At 42.6% G+C, this 13,574-nt stretch overlaps 1 protein-coding gene across 2 annotated transcripts in view; it reads right to left on the bottom strand.

Moving 5' to 3' along the window:
- Positions 1 to 4,040: 4,040 nt before the first annotated feature.
- LOC135201408 (uncharacterized) overlaps positions 4,041 to 13,574 on the bottom strand; it is a 10,175-nt gene continuing 641 nt past the window's right edge. The window contains exons 2-4 of one of the 2 annotated variants that reach the window (XM_064230312.1): positions 5,384 to 5,659; positions 5,009 to 5,052; positions 4,041 to 4,352 (exon numbers count right to left, since the gene is read on the bottom strand). In XM_064230312.1, coding sequence (XP_064086382.1) covers positions 5,035 to 5,052; positions 5,384 to 5,659 — 294 coding nt within the window. In that variant the 3' untranslated portion in view covers positions 4,041 to 4,352; positions 5,009 to 5,034. The remainder of the gene's footprint in view (positions 4,353 to 5,008; positions 5,053 to 5,383; positions 5,660 to 13,574) is intronic. The other variant, XM_064230310.1, reaches the window with a different exon arrangement.

Below are 13,574 nucleotides of genomic sequence, written 5' to 3'. Positions count from 1 at the left end.
GGCACACTAGGTATCCAACCAGTGGGCAAACCTGGTTCTTTGAATGAGAGATAGTATTCTCTCCTGGTTCTTTGCCAGTTGTGATATTAAAGTAACCTCTTGTTGTAGAATAGTTTGGTGTTGGGCTTACCTATTTATTTCCTCTGGAAAAGGCAGAGGCTGGGCTTGCACATCATTAGGAGGAATCTTGAGACTCTTCCTTCAACTGTTTGGTATCCATCAAACCTCCTCGGGATGAATGCACCTGTTGCTAAACCTTCAGGTCCAGTGAGGCCTTCAGTGTCTGGTATGTAGAAGCAGCCTGTGTTTCAGAAATCTAGATTGGATCATCAGTCTTCTTACTCTTCTAGGAACAGTGGATTCTTCCTAGCCCTTTCTTTTTGCCTTCGAGAAGGGAGGGAAAGGGAAGGGGTCACTGCGAATGGTAGTCCCTATCCACTGCTGCCACAAGTGGAGGGTGCAAGTTCGATTATAGGGCATTCCATTGAGGAGTGAGAGATGTGTATTCCTGGTGATAGAAGAGCAGTCTCGACATGGTTCGGAAGTCGCGTAAAGCCGTTGGTCCCGTTGCTGAATAACCACGGGTTCCATGCAACGTAAAAACCATACAAACAAACTTAGGTGTTTATCAGTCCTCCAAGAATAATACAGGCTTCATTCAAGGACATCTGTCTTCCCCGCTCTGTGACATCAGTACTGTTCCCGACATACTCTCCAGATTCAGGGAAATCTTAGGCATTTTTTGTGGAGGTATAAGTGATGCTGGAGAAAGGTGCTGTTGAAGTTGAAAATTCTTGGTCTTTGAGTTTTTACTGTTATCTTTTCCGTGTAGAGAAGGCAACTGGGAATTTTAGGCATATTGACCTCTCAGAATTGAGCAAGTATATTCGACAGACTGTTCAAAATGGAAACTACATGTTAAGTGTTAGATTCCATCAGAGTGGATTACTTCATGCTTTTGACAGACCTTCAGGATGTGTACTTTTGAAGTACCCATTCATCAGGACTTTCAGAAGTACCTCTGCTTTGCCTGCAATGAGACAGGCCGTGTTTTAGCTTCAGCCTTAGGCTTGGTTATACCCTGTTTGAAGGGTAATTACATTCTGCAGATATTTGGTTAGTCTTGGCTTCCTCCAGGGAAGTCATTCTTTGGGACAGGTTATCAAGAAACTGACACGATGTTCTGTAAACATCACCTTCAAGATAAAAACTTGAATTGCTTTTATTTTGGATTATATTTTCTCCTTTGCTATTCATTATACCTTTTTTAAAATTTCTCAGTATATAATAGACTCAGAGGTCTGGAAAAACTAAGCCCTATTAATAATAATAATTCAGTATAAAATGGTACGTAAAGTGTGTTAGGTAGGTATTCGACATATATCTGTATTTAGATCACTGTGTCCAGTTTCTAGAATCGGTGCTATTTAAAACTACCCAGAAGGATTTAATTTTGCAGTTTGTATGTACAATATTAGAATAAAATTTATCTATTTATACTAGGAGAGAGTGATTAGTAAAGTTTTTAATGAATCTTGGAGAGTGCCCATGATACTGGAGTAAATTTTTTCCATAACATACAGGTACTGATTTGTTAAGAAGTTTAGGGAATCTTGGCAAGTGTCCACATGCCATTGTTATTTAATGTTCTAAGAACAGTATCTCCATATGGTGTCCAATGCATTTTACTTTATATATTCAAGAAAATATTTGTAGTTGTCTGTTTGCAGTCAAAGCTGCTGTAGGTTATTATTAATAGGACTTAGTTTTTCCAGACTTTTGAGTCTTAAGTAGACTTCTCGGGCAAAACGTAAACTAAGTTTTGATGGAATTACAATTTTAGAACTTAGCATATTCTACGGTGAGTCTCTTATTGACCATATTTTAAGCACTTTACATAGTCAGTGAGTCAAGAAGATACTTTTCCAGTCTTTTAAGTAGTACAGGATTATTATGGCAGTGATCAGTCCTTAGAGACATATTGTATTATTGTAAACAGTTGAAAGAATGTACTCTAGTTCTATAGTGACGTCTTTTTGGTTTTAATAAAATATGTTGCCTGTATCAAAAATGACTGTACTGTAATTGGTTCATATAATTCTCAGTTTTACAGGCATGCTCATCCAGGCTGTTGATTCACTAACTCTCACAGTCTTCCTTTTAGGTTAGTAATTTTACTGATATTGTTAATTTTGTTTCCATTACATTGAAAATATCTTGTCTTTATTCTGTGAAATATCTGCCTTACTTGACAAAGATGGTTACCAATGAATATAGCAGATATATTAATTCAAAGGTATAATTCCTACTCATTACTTTTCTCAAATGAGAAAGACCTGGATGATGGTAGTGAGATAGTTTTCTACTTAGGTTTAACCTTACTGCCAGAATCAATACTTGCATCCAGATGAATACTGGACATCTGTCCAATATTAAAAATAGATCAAGCCTAATTTTGGAATAAAGAATTCATTGTACCGAAGAGAACAAAAAAAATAATTTTGACTCATCTTGGATCTTGTCTTTCTTGTTTGACCATGGATAAAAGATAAATAGCAAACAGGGCACTGAGGGTCTAGCCATATTGTTTTCACTCTATTGGCTGAAATGAATCCCAGGCAGTGGCATCATTCACCCCTCACCTCCCATGCCCCAAGAAGTAACGGCATGTTTTCTTTTTAAATAGACAATCATAAATATATGAAATTCCTCGGAAATATTATTACTTGATCCTTGTCTGTCTGCTAGCTACCAGTGATGATGAGATAAACAAACAGCAGTTGGAGTACATAATTTTTGCTGAAATATCTTGCTCATGTGGCTGCAAAAAGCACATAAAAAAGCTCAATAAAATAAATCACCAGCTAATTAGGCTTGCTTCACCCGCCAAACCGTCTTTGGCTCCCCAACAAAAATCTGAAATGGACACCCCTGATCCCGAAGTCTATACGTTTACCTTTTTTTTTCCCTTTGATACCTTATCACCTTTTCAGCAGCTCATGTGGCCTTTGAGCAAAGGACTGTGTTGGCATGAGGCCGATTTTATATAAATTAGTCAGTTAACCTGTATTGTTGGTTGATGTTTGCTTATGAAGTTGTACTGATTGGGGATAGTAAGGAGAAACTGTAGACGGACGGAAGACTTTGAAAGTGTATGCAGAAGAAAGAGTAAATGTGAGCAAGAATAAAAGGGTGACTGGAGTAATGAATGTTATTGTGAATGATGGAAGAATAGTCTGTGGATTCGTCCAAATATTTGGGAATAATTAGGATGTATGACAGAAGGATGACATAAGAGGTGAATTGCAGAACTGGTGAAGTAGAAGTAGCTGGTGGAGTGTGTAGTAATATAAGGAAGACTTGCTGTGTGTATGAAAGCCAAGTTTATTTGTTGTTTGAGTTTATCGTACTTCATTATTTATCTTTTTTTTATCTTAAATTTTTTGTCTTTGTTATAATCATTTTCATCGTTTTTTATTTACATCTTGTAATTCAGTTTTTTCGGAAAGGTCTGGCAGCTTCTCCTTTTCTAGGGAGGGTTGCAGCTCAGCTTCTAATAATGATAGCTACCAGGAAGCAGAGTGCGTGCAAGATAGAAAAGAGCTGAATATGATTTTTACCCTGTGCTAAGCAAGTCATTCATAAAGAAAGTAGATATCATCTTCTCAGCTTAATCACTCTTCGGGGTCGCTGTTTTTAATGATCCTTCAGCTGTTTCTGTCTTGAATGGCACATTGCATCATTGGTTTTTGAAGATATTTTGTGATCTGATGACTCTGTTGACTCCAACCCTCCCCAGTTGGGCTGGTTTGGCAAACCAAGTGGTCCGTTTGGCTCCATATGTTAAAGTAGACGCAAGTAATGGCTTTAGGCCTTCGCTGGAATTACCATTCTCACTTCATACACTACAATGCAAGTGTCAGCCTCTTTATAAATAAGTGGTGGAAACCTTGACGTGGTAGTCAGGAACCCCACTTTATTTTTTTTATTAATGATGAAAATTATCGTCTGAATTTAAGGGAATGAATTTAACTTTAGTCTTCTGTAATTTCTAAACTTTATTAAAATCACATGAAAGCCATTTTAAAACAATCTCTTATACAAGATGGAATTTCTCTTACCACTCTTAAAATGATCTAATTTTGTCCTTTTCTATGAAAAAGATATCTACATTAGAGATATAGTATAATCTAATTGAGTAAGTGTAAATAACACTTCAGATATATTTGTAAGCTAGAAAAAATAAGGAAATACTGCAGAAATATCCTACGACGCATGCATAAACAAATTATCTAAAAAAAGAATCTGAACGGAGTGAAGTTCCTGAAGACATCTTGATGAACATTCGCCATCTGTGAAAAGTAAAGGACTAGTCAGATCAGTAAACGAGAACAGAAAAAAAAAACGCAAAGCAATACAAGTAGTAAGTAAAAGCTGTTTAAGATCTTGTCAAAAAGTGATCTGCGTATCTGTGCATTATGGTAGTGATGGATACTTTGGACTAAGCTTTTCTGTGAAAGGTCTTATAACCTTTACGAAGTTTTGAGCATCCCGGTAAGTCCAGAGCATTTGCAGACTTTCAGACTAGACTAAACTGCATACTTTCAAAATAAGAGGTTAGTCACTCTTGTCATCTTTAAAAAGTAATGAAATATTTACAATTACCTATTGAAAGGAGAACGGAGTACAGATTCTCTGATAGCTTCTTTTTGACTTCCAAAATTGTGAAATTGTAGTGATTCACTTTGCCAATACAGACTAGACCAGTCTAGCGCGAGCTCAGATTTAGAAGATACTAATCTTGCTTAAGCATGATTAAAAGGAGAGAATTTTGTGAAAATGAAAAAGGGAGGTGTCTCCAAGAAGTACCGCTTAGAATCTCACATTGTGTCACAATACAAGAAAGAAATGATAAAAGCAGGACAATTGTGCTACAATCAAAGCATCAAGCATTACACTGCAGTAAAATATGACCTGTTAACCAACTGTTACAAGGGGTTACAAGTACCTTGTGACATCTGTTGCTATGACCGATTATTTTTTCCAAGCGAGCTGTTGGGAAAAGAAATAGTGATAGGTAGTAGCAGAATTATACATAGTGAATGATCTTTTTAGGCCGCCACTTTGTGAAAGACTTATGTTTTTGATTTGGTACTTGTATCAAAATCCCATATTTTGTTAGTTTGTAAGTTGTTACACTATTAGTGAATGGGAAAAAATGTTCAATTCAACAACCAAAAAAGCTGATCTCCAGGAGAATAGCACTCATAATTATACTGATACAACATCCGATCATTGCTCAAAGGAAGAAGTTGGAAAAGAATAGTGACCATTTCAAATACTAAAAGAAGTTGAGAATGAGAACTGAAGCGACGCCACTCACCCTTTTCGAGAAGTCAGCCATCTGTTGGAAGAAGTTCGTCTGTTGGCTGATAAAGGACTCCTGCTGGCGGTTGAAACTGTCCATCTGCCTCTGGAACGTTCGATCAATCTCGGCAATGCGTTCCTTAGTTCCTTCAAGCTCCTCCTGGACGCTGCCGCTCAGTTTGGTGAGGGACCCACGGCATTCGCCAAGGGCGCGTTCAATGTCTTGCTTCCCTTCTTTGCCGTTCACGGAACCTTTGATGATCTGACCGTTGGATTTCTCTTCATACTTGATCTGTGGACGAATGGTCAGTAAAGAATATCCTTTAATATTGCATTGTTTTTAGCACACACACACACACACACACACACACACACACACACACACACACACACACACACACACACATATATATATATATATAATATAGATACTATATATATATTATAATAATATATATATAAGCACATAAAATCGGGTAATTCATCGAAGGCTTCCCCAATGCGCGTCGGAATATAAAGATTTGTAGTTTGGGACTTATAACTCGGATCTATGTTGAAAAGTTTGCCGGGTTAACAGAGTATTGAATATTATTGTTATTAGTATAACCATGTCATAAGAAATGACGGCAGGGTCGAGACAGCAATTCCCGAGCTGAGAGACATTACATACCGCCATAAATTACAAGGTGCCTTGAAATTGAATAGGCGCCAGTGGTTAAAGAGGCGGGATAACAAGAACCCTAAATTATCATAAAACTTATATCCTGTGAATTAACGTCAATCGGTAACTCACAGTAAGATATACGATAACTTATATCGCTTTATAAATCGACAGTCAGCAAAATTAAGGAACGCCGAAAACAAAGGAACACCCTCAGTTGAGGCAACTTGTGAAGTGAGGTAGTTACTTTCGGTGATAACGGTAAAAAGAATTCTTACGTAGTGCTGTTCCGGAATATACATGGATACTATCGAGTAATTATTATTATTACGCAACATAAGCAGGTCATCTGGCCTGAAATAAGCTGCTAACAGTAACCCGTTCCTTTGGAATTTGAAACACTTACTGGTGAAACAGGAGGCTAACCTATTCACTGAAGCATAACTATTACTTCTATTTCAGATTTGTGCGTACTCCTATGAAAGAAATAAAACGTAATCTTAACTTGTTGAGGAAGCTTCAGAGGAATAAATGCCCATTTATGAAAAACAGAAGAATTTGAAGGGAAGGAATAAAAAAAAAAAAATTGTAAACAGCAACTGGAAATAAGAGAATGACGATTGGCGGCAATCCTAGCATTGGTGAGGCCTAGACTTATTCGGTTTCCGGTACTCACTACTCAGTTTTTTTCATCTGTCCATCCGCCTGTGGTGTTTTTGTATGGTAACACTGCGTCCGGGCTTTAGATAGTTACATTCAGCTTACATTCAACGATTATAATAATATCCTATTTCGAATATTAACGGTGTAATTCGCATACAGTAAATTATTAAAATACCAAATTTGTACTAATTTGTATTTTTCATAACTAACAAACCTGAGGTCTTAACATTAGGATTTACTAGCGCCAAGCTGGAAACCGGTAGAATTAAAATTACACTTGTGAGATCCAGGGACTAATGGCATCTATACCAGGTCACGGGGCATGTATACCCAGAATGCCACGGCTACCTGTGACCCATCAGTTATATTTCTAACCCAGTTTAGACTGCTAGAGGGGTGGTTCGAGGTGGGCCTTAACTGTTAAGACTCAGGTTTGTTAGTTATGAAAAATACAAATTAGTTACAAAATTTTGGTATTTTGTTTCATACACGAAACAAACCTTCGGTCTTAACATTAGGATAGACTTATATTGGATTGGAGGTAAGGTGTCTCTACAACTGACTGGAAGTTTGCCACCTTATCCATTTCCGAATATATAGGGAAATTCTAGAGAATGGACAATGAACCTAGGACCAAAGATATAAGCGGATCTATTGGTTTCCTCCACTGGGTGTAGATACCATTCTACTGTTTACTCTTGTCCCTTGCGACTGGATCCACCTTCACCCCTCTTTCCTTATTATCCAGAGGGGTGTGTTGCTACTGAAAAGTATATCATCAGCTAAGATAGCTTCACAGTATGGCTGACCATCTCACCTGCATCTAGTCCGTTCCAGCACATGACGGTACTCTCCTTCATATGCCCGTAGTTAAAGGAGTAGGAAGAAAGTAGTAAAGAAAAAAGACCAGTCATCCCATTCATTCTACTTTCATACCTTCATCTTAGACTCAGACCGCCAAACTGACCCGCCAAAGAGGGGCACTGGATGACTATATCACTTGTTGGGCCGCCACCACTGGACCCAAGGAAAAGGTGTCCAAGGATCCATGGGCAACATCTTTCAAATAAAATGAGGTGAAAGTTGTTTGGCGCTTCCACACGCCAGCTTTCATTGTTTTATCCACAGACATGTTCTTCTTAAATGCTAGGGAAGCACTCACACCCCTGATGTCATGAGCTCTAGCTCCCACCTGGCTATCTGACCCTCTGTCTTCTGCAGTATAAGCATTTCTGATTGTCCCTCCTTAGCCAAAATGATATTGTATTCTTGGACACTTCCTTCTTGTTCCGTCCTGTACTTACGAACAACCTCTGGCACCCCGGCCTGAGGTGCCTTGTTCTTCTTTAAGTACTCCCTTAGTGCCCTGACGGGGCACAGGAGCATTTCAGCTTTGTCGTTGTCTACAAAGTCTGCCAAGGAAGGTATGGTAAAGGAGTCGAATCTGCCGTCTACTATTGTTGGATTTTGGGTCTTTGCCACGAATTCTGGACAAACTCACACACCATTGATCTCCAACCTCTCGAGTGCTTTATGAGATATGAGAGGCCATGTAGCTCCCCCCACCCTTTTGGTTGAAGCCAGGGCCAACCAATGAAGAAACTGTCTTCAGGTCAGGCTCCTATCCGTGGACTGCCTTAGTGGTTCGTAAGGGGGTTTTGTCAGACTACTCAGTACCTTGGTCAGATCCCAATCTGGGGTTTTAGCTCCTTTGGTGGGCATGACTGTTCAAAGCTCCTCATCAGCATGGCCAACTCCCATGAAGACGATATGTCCACTCCTTTCATTCGTAAGACTGAGGCTAGAGCAGCCCTGTACCCCTTCACTGCAGATACAGACATATGTTTTTCTGTTCTGAGATATATCAGAAAGTCTGCTAACTGCTGAATAGTGGTACCGAGTGGAGACACGTTCCCCCTACGACACCAATCACAGTATGCTGACCACTTCCCTTGGTATACCGTCGCAGATGATTTTCTGATATTACCTGCCATCTGATTGCTGCTTTCTGCGAAAACCCTCGCTCTCGGAGGAGATACTTGACAGTCTCCACCCGTGAAGCGATAGGGACTTCACCGACTGGTGGTACCTCTCCACGTGAGGCTGACACAGAAGGTTGCTCCATGGAGTAACTCTCTTGGCACATCTACTAGGAGTTTCCGTAGGTCTGGAAACCACTCTGCTTTCGGCCATAACGGGGCTACCAGGGTCATCTTGAGGTTCTGAGACCCGCATTACCCTGTTCAGAACCTGACGGATTAGACAAAATGGGAGGAAATGCGTACACTCCAGATTGTCCCAGGGGTGTTGTAGCGCATCTTCTGCTGCTGCCTCTGCGTCCGGGACTACTGAACAATACACTTCCAAACTTTTTGTTGTACTGGTTGCGAATAGGTCTATGATCGGTCCTTCCCACAACATGAGCATCCTGTCCACTACCTGTTGGTGTAGGGACCACTCCGTTCCCAGAATCTGATCCCTGCGGCTCAACTTGTCGGCCACTATGTTTCTTTTTCCCGGAATATACCTGGCCTTGATGTCTACCAGGTTCTCTATAGCCACTGGTGAAGTTGAACTGTCATCACATGTAACTGCCGAGAAACTAGGCCTCCTTGCTTGTTTTATATAAGCTACTACTGTGGTGTTGTCTTGACATCAATACCACCGAGTGTCCCTTTACTCTTTCCCTGAATTCTTGTAGAGCCAGGAAAGCTGCTTTCAACTCCAGCACGTTTATATGGAGTTCTCTGTCCTTGCAACTCCATTTTGCTGACACCATCAACTCCTCCATATGGGCTCCCCAGCCTTCTAGTGATGCATCCGAGAACAGCAAGAGGTCTGGGAGGATTGTTGAAGGGGGACACCCACTGGTTTCCAGATTGTCGTCGTCCACCCACCACAGCAAGTCTTTCCTCACTTCTGCCGACAAGGGAATTTGCTCGTACGGGTGATCTACTGTTGGTGACCAAAACTCCTTCATCCTCCATTGTAGGGACCGAAGGTGTAGCCTTCCTTGTGGTACTAGCTTCTCCAGGGAGGTTAGGATTCCCAGCACCACCTGCCACTGTCTTGCTGGCCTGTGTTCTGCTTTTTCCCAGAAAGGCATTCACCACTTGTTTGCATTTCTGTACTCTTTGGTCTGTCGGGAATACTTTGGCTTGTGTTGTGTCTATCACCATTCCCAGATATTCCAAACGTTGACTTGGATCCAGCTGCGACTTCTGCTGATTCACCACAATACCTAGGCTGTGACAAGCTGCAGGAGGGGCCGCCCTGTCCCTGAGTAATTTTCTCCCTGGACTTTGCTATCACCAGCCAATCGTCCAGATATCTTATCAGCCTGATCCCCTGAGCGTGCGCCCCATGCCGACACGAGGGTGAACACTCTTGTAAAAAACTTGAGGAGACGTTGTCAATCCGAAGCACAGGACCTTGAACTCGAAAGCTTTCCCTGCAAGACTGAAGCGGAGAAATTTCCTTGAAGACTGATGGACCTGGTATCTGAAAGTATGCGTCCTTTAGATCGACTGTCAGCATAAAGTCTCCGATTCTGACTGCTTGTAGAACCGTTTTCGGAGTTTCCATCTTGAAACTGGCCTTTTCCTTATAAACAGATTCAGCGTTGACAGGTCTATTACTGTCCTCACTCCCCGTTGGCTTTGGGTACCAGGAAAATCCTGCTGTAGCAGCCTTTTGTCGGACTGCATACTTGTTGCACAGCTCCTTTTTCCATCATCTTCTTCACTTCGTCCTGCAGAATAGTGGCCTTCTGAGATTTGTGGGCATAAGTGACGTGGGGTAATGGTTGATCTGTCAGGGGCGGGGTTACCTCGAACGGAATCAAATACCCGATCCTTAGAACATCCACCACCCACTGCTCTGCCCCTAGTTCCTGCCACACCTTCCAGTGATTTGCCAGGCAACCCCCCACTGGTGTGGCCGAGTGATGGGAGGCGCCCATCCTATCTTCTTGAGCCTCTCCCCCTTCCCCTATTGCCCCTTCCTCTGTTGTTTCTATTGTGAAAGGGCCGATGAGTTATCTCTTTGGGGAAGAGGGTCTTGTGACTCTATTAGGGATGCTATGTCTCACTGGTTTCTTTCGAGACATCTGCTGTTGTCTTCCCTCCAAAGGAATAGTTTGACTGTTAGAGGTTTTCCTAACTGCCTGTTGCACCAACCTATCGTTAGTGTCCATCCTTCTTCTATCTATCGCTTCTTCCAGTATGACCTCTGGCAACAGTAGTTGCGATTCCAAGATATCCCCATTCCTCATTGCTAACAGGGAATCCAAATCCACATTGCGGCTTAGTCTAGCCAATGCTGCATCTCTCCTCATTAGCAGGATATTTGCCCAAACATTGGCACTTACGTTTGTCAGGTACGCAATCGCCTTGGACCCTGACTGTAGTAATCTAATGAACAATGGTTCATCTACTACTTTCCTTGTTGCTTCCGAGGATGCAATTTTCGCCACTGCTGTTGACCAAAGGTCTAACCAGGACGCAGCCTGAAAGACAGAAGAAGCTGTTGCTTCTAACGTGGCAGCCTCTTGGTACGTCATCGAAGGGCACTACATTTTAACCTGATCCAAGGTTAATCCAGGCCTTAACCTTACAACATTAGGGTTCATTTGTCTAGACAGCAAAGGGACCTTCGTGTCGTATAATATTTCCTTTGCTTTATCATTGGAGGGGGAATAAATTTAAATGATCTATTAGATCTTAAGGAATTATCCCTCCCTGCAATCTTTGCGCTTTACGTGTTGCAAGACCGATTCCGCATGACTCGAACAAGGCAATTCATACGACACCTTGGTATCCCTCTTTAGTCCAAACGCCATGTCAATTCCAGGAGGAAGCATACTGGCCGGTGTTTCTGTCTTCTCCGAAAGGCTATTGAATTGACGAATCAAATCAATAACCTCTGCATACGAGGCCAGAAACTCTTGGTTTTCTCCTTCCTCCGGCTCTAGTGTACCACTCTCCGTCACGAGAGATGTTGTCTCGCCTCTATCTTCTGACAGACGGCCCGGAATCCACGGCGCCTGCCCCTACGGCCGCGGCCTCTTTGATCTTTGCTGGCCGCTGTTGGCTCGATCCCAGATAGTCAGCAGGGGAACGAGAACGTCTCACTCTTTCTCTGCTCACGGATCTAGAGCGAGAATCTCGTCTAGATCTCCAAGATGAAGGCTCCCTTAAGACAGAGGTAAGTTCGTCTTTATTAGCATTGGCATCGTTTTCGAGCGTCGGCGAGCCCGGCCTCGGCCTTCTATCCAGACGGACACTGCCTTCCACGAACGTATCCGCCGAGGTTGCCAACTCTCTATTTTTTGTACTTTTAATAGGAGCCTTATCGTCCTTCGTACGTATTTTGAACGGCCTCCGGGCGAAACTGGGGATCTGCATTCCATCCTCTGCTGCACCTTTTGCCGCCAACGTCGATTTTACCAGAGGTATCGCAGTTTTTGCGATCCGAACTGGCAACTCCGCCTCGGCTGCTAGCTCGCCGGCCGTCACCTCTCTCGCTTGTTCGGACTCTTGCGAACGGCTTCGTCTGGCAACCTTGTGCTTAATAGCCACTGATTTTCCGACCTTCTTGCTGACTTGGAAATGACAGTCTTCGTCCGAAGGAGAGGAAGAATTGATTCTTCTCCTCTTGGCCCGAGGATCCGCTAGGAACTCCCGAATCCTCCTCCAACGCTTGCTGGCGCTCGCCGTGACGTTTATCGGACTTAGCGATGACGCCGGAACTAGAGAAGAAGACGAAGAAGGCGAATCACACTTTTTCTTTTTTGTCTCTCTTATTCATTCTCTCCTCTATATCCTGTAACTTCTGCATTACAGTTTGCATTGACGGATCAGAAGGCGTATTAGCGTCTGGGAGCAGCGAAAAGGCCGAGAATCGGTCTGTGACGTCATCACGCCTGCCATCTCAGAGTGTGACGTATGTTGTGACGTCATCGCTCTCGTAGGGAGAGACTGAGAGGTTTCTGTGTAACCGCACGTTTGCTGCCAATTACCTCCACGTTCTGCATCGCTGTAAATACTGAGTGGGATGGAGAAGCATCGGCATTAATTTCCCATTAAATTGCAAGCCCGGGGGATGAGGAACATTCAGCGCTGCCGGACCCTGCTGGAACCGTGACGTCATATAATGCGCAAGCACCATCCAAGGTTGGTACGCCTGGTAGGCCTAGCGCTGCCACCCCCCACGTACCATCTAACCTATGCGCTTGCGTAGCAGGAGCCTGGGACAAAGATGGCGGATCTCCCCCTCTACTTGCTGGGAACAAAGGGGGGGAGAGGAGTGCAAAAGCAAATTATTCATAAAATTACCCAAGGCCCCTCCTGACGTTTTTTTTCCGATACAGACCGCTAGGGAGAAAACCGAAGGGGTATGAGACAATTCAAAAGCAGGTGGGGAGAAACATATGGAGCAGCCTGGTGTTTATTACCGATACAAAAAGAAGCCGGTAAGGTTGGTCATCCAAAGATGGCGTCACCCCCTTTCTTTTGTATTGGCTTTTCCCATAGAACTTCTTCCACTGTTCCACCGACCAACCGCGACAAACAGAACACGGATTAGTAACCGTACATACGTTTTCCCTGCACCTACTACCACCGTTGGATGAGGATCCGTCGACACCGAGGTTAGGAACCTAGAACAAGGGAAGCCACTGACTCCTGGGCATTTCCTTTGTCTCCTCTCCGAGGCGTAGTACGATCCCGATGTTGAGGCAAAATTCTCCATCATACCACGTATACACTCTTACCACACACTGATCACACTTGGAGAAAGAAAAGGAATGAAAATAAAAAATGAAATGGATAAAGAACGGGCAAAAAAACTGAAAACCGGCTTTAAATGATATAGACCAAAGTAA

Source organism: Macrobrachium nipponense, chromosome 28 (genome assembly GCF_015104395.2).
Source record: "Macrobrachium nipponense isolate FS-2020 chromosome 28, ASM1510439v2, whole genome shotgun sequence".
Lineage (NCBI taxonomy): Eukaryota > Metazoa > Arthropoda > Malacostraca > Decapoda > Palaemonidae > Macrobrachium > Macrobrachium nipponense.
This window is presented reverse-complemented; position numbering and strand designations above follow the sequence as displayed.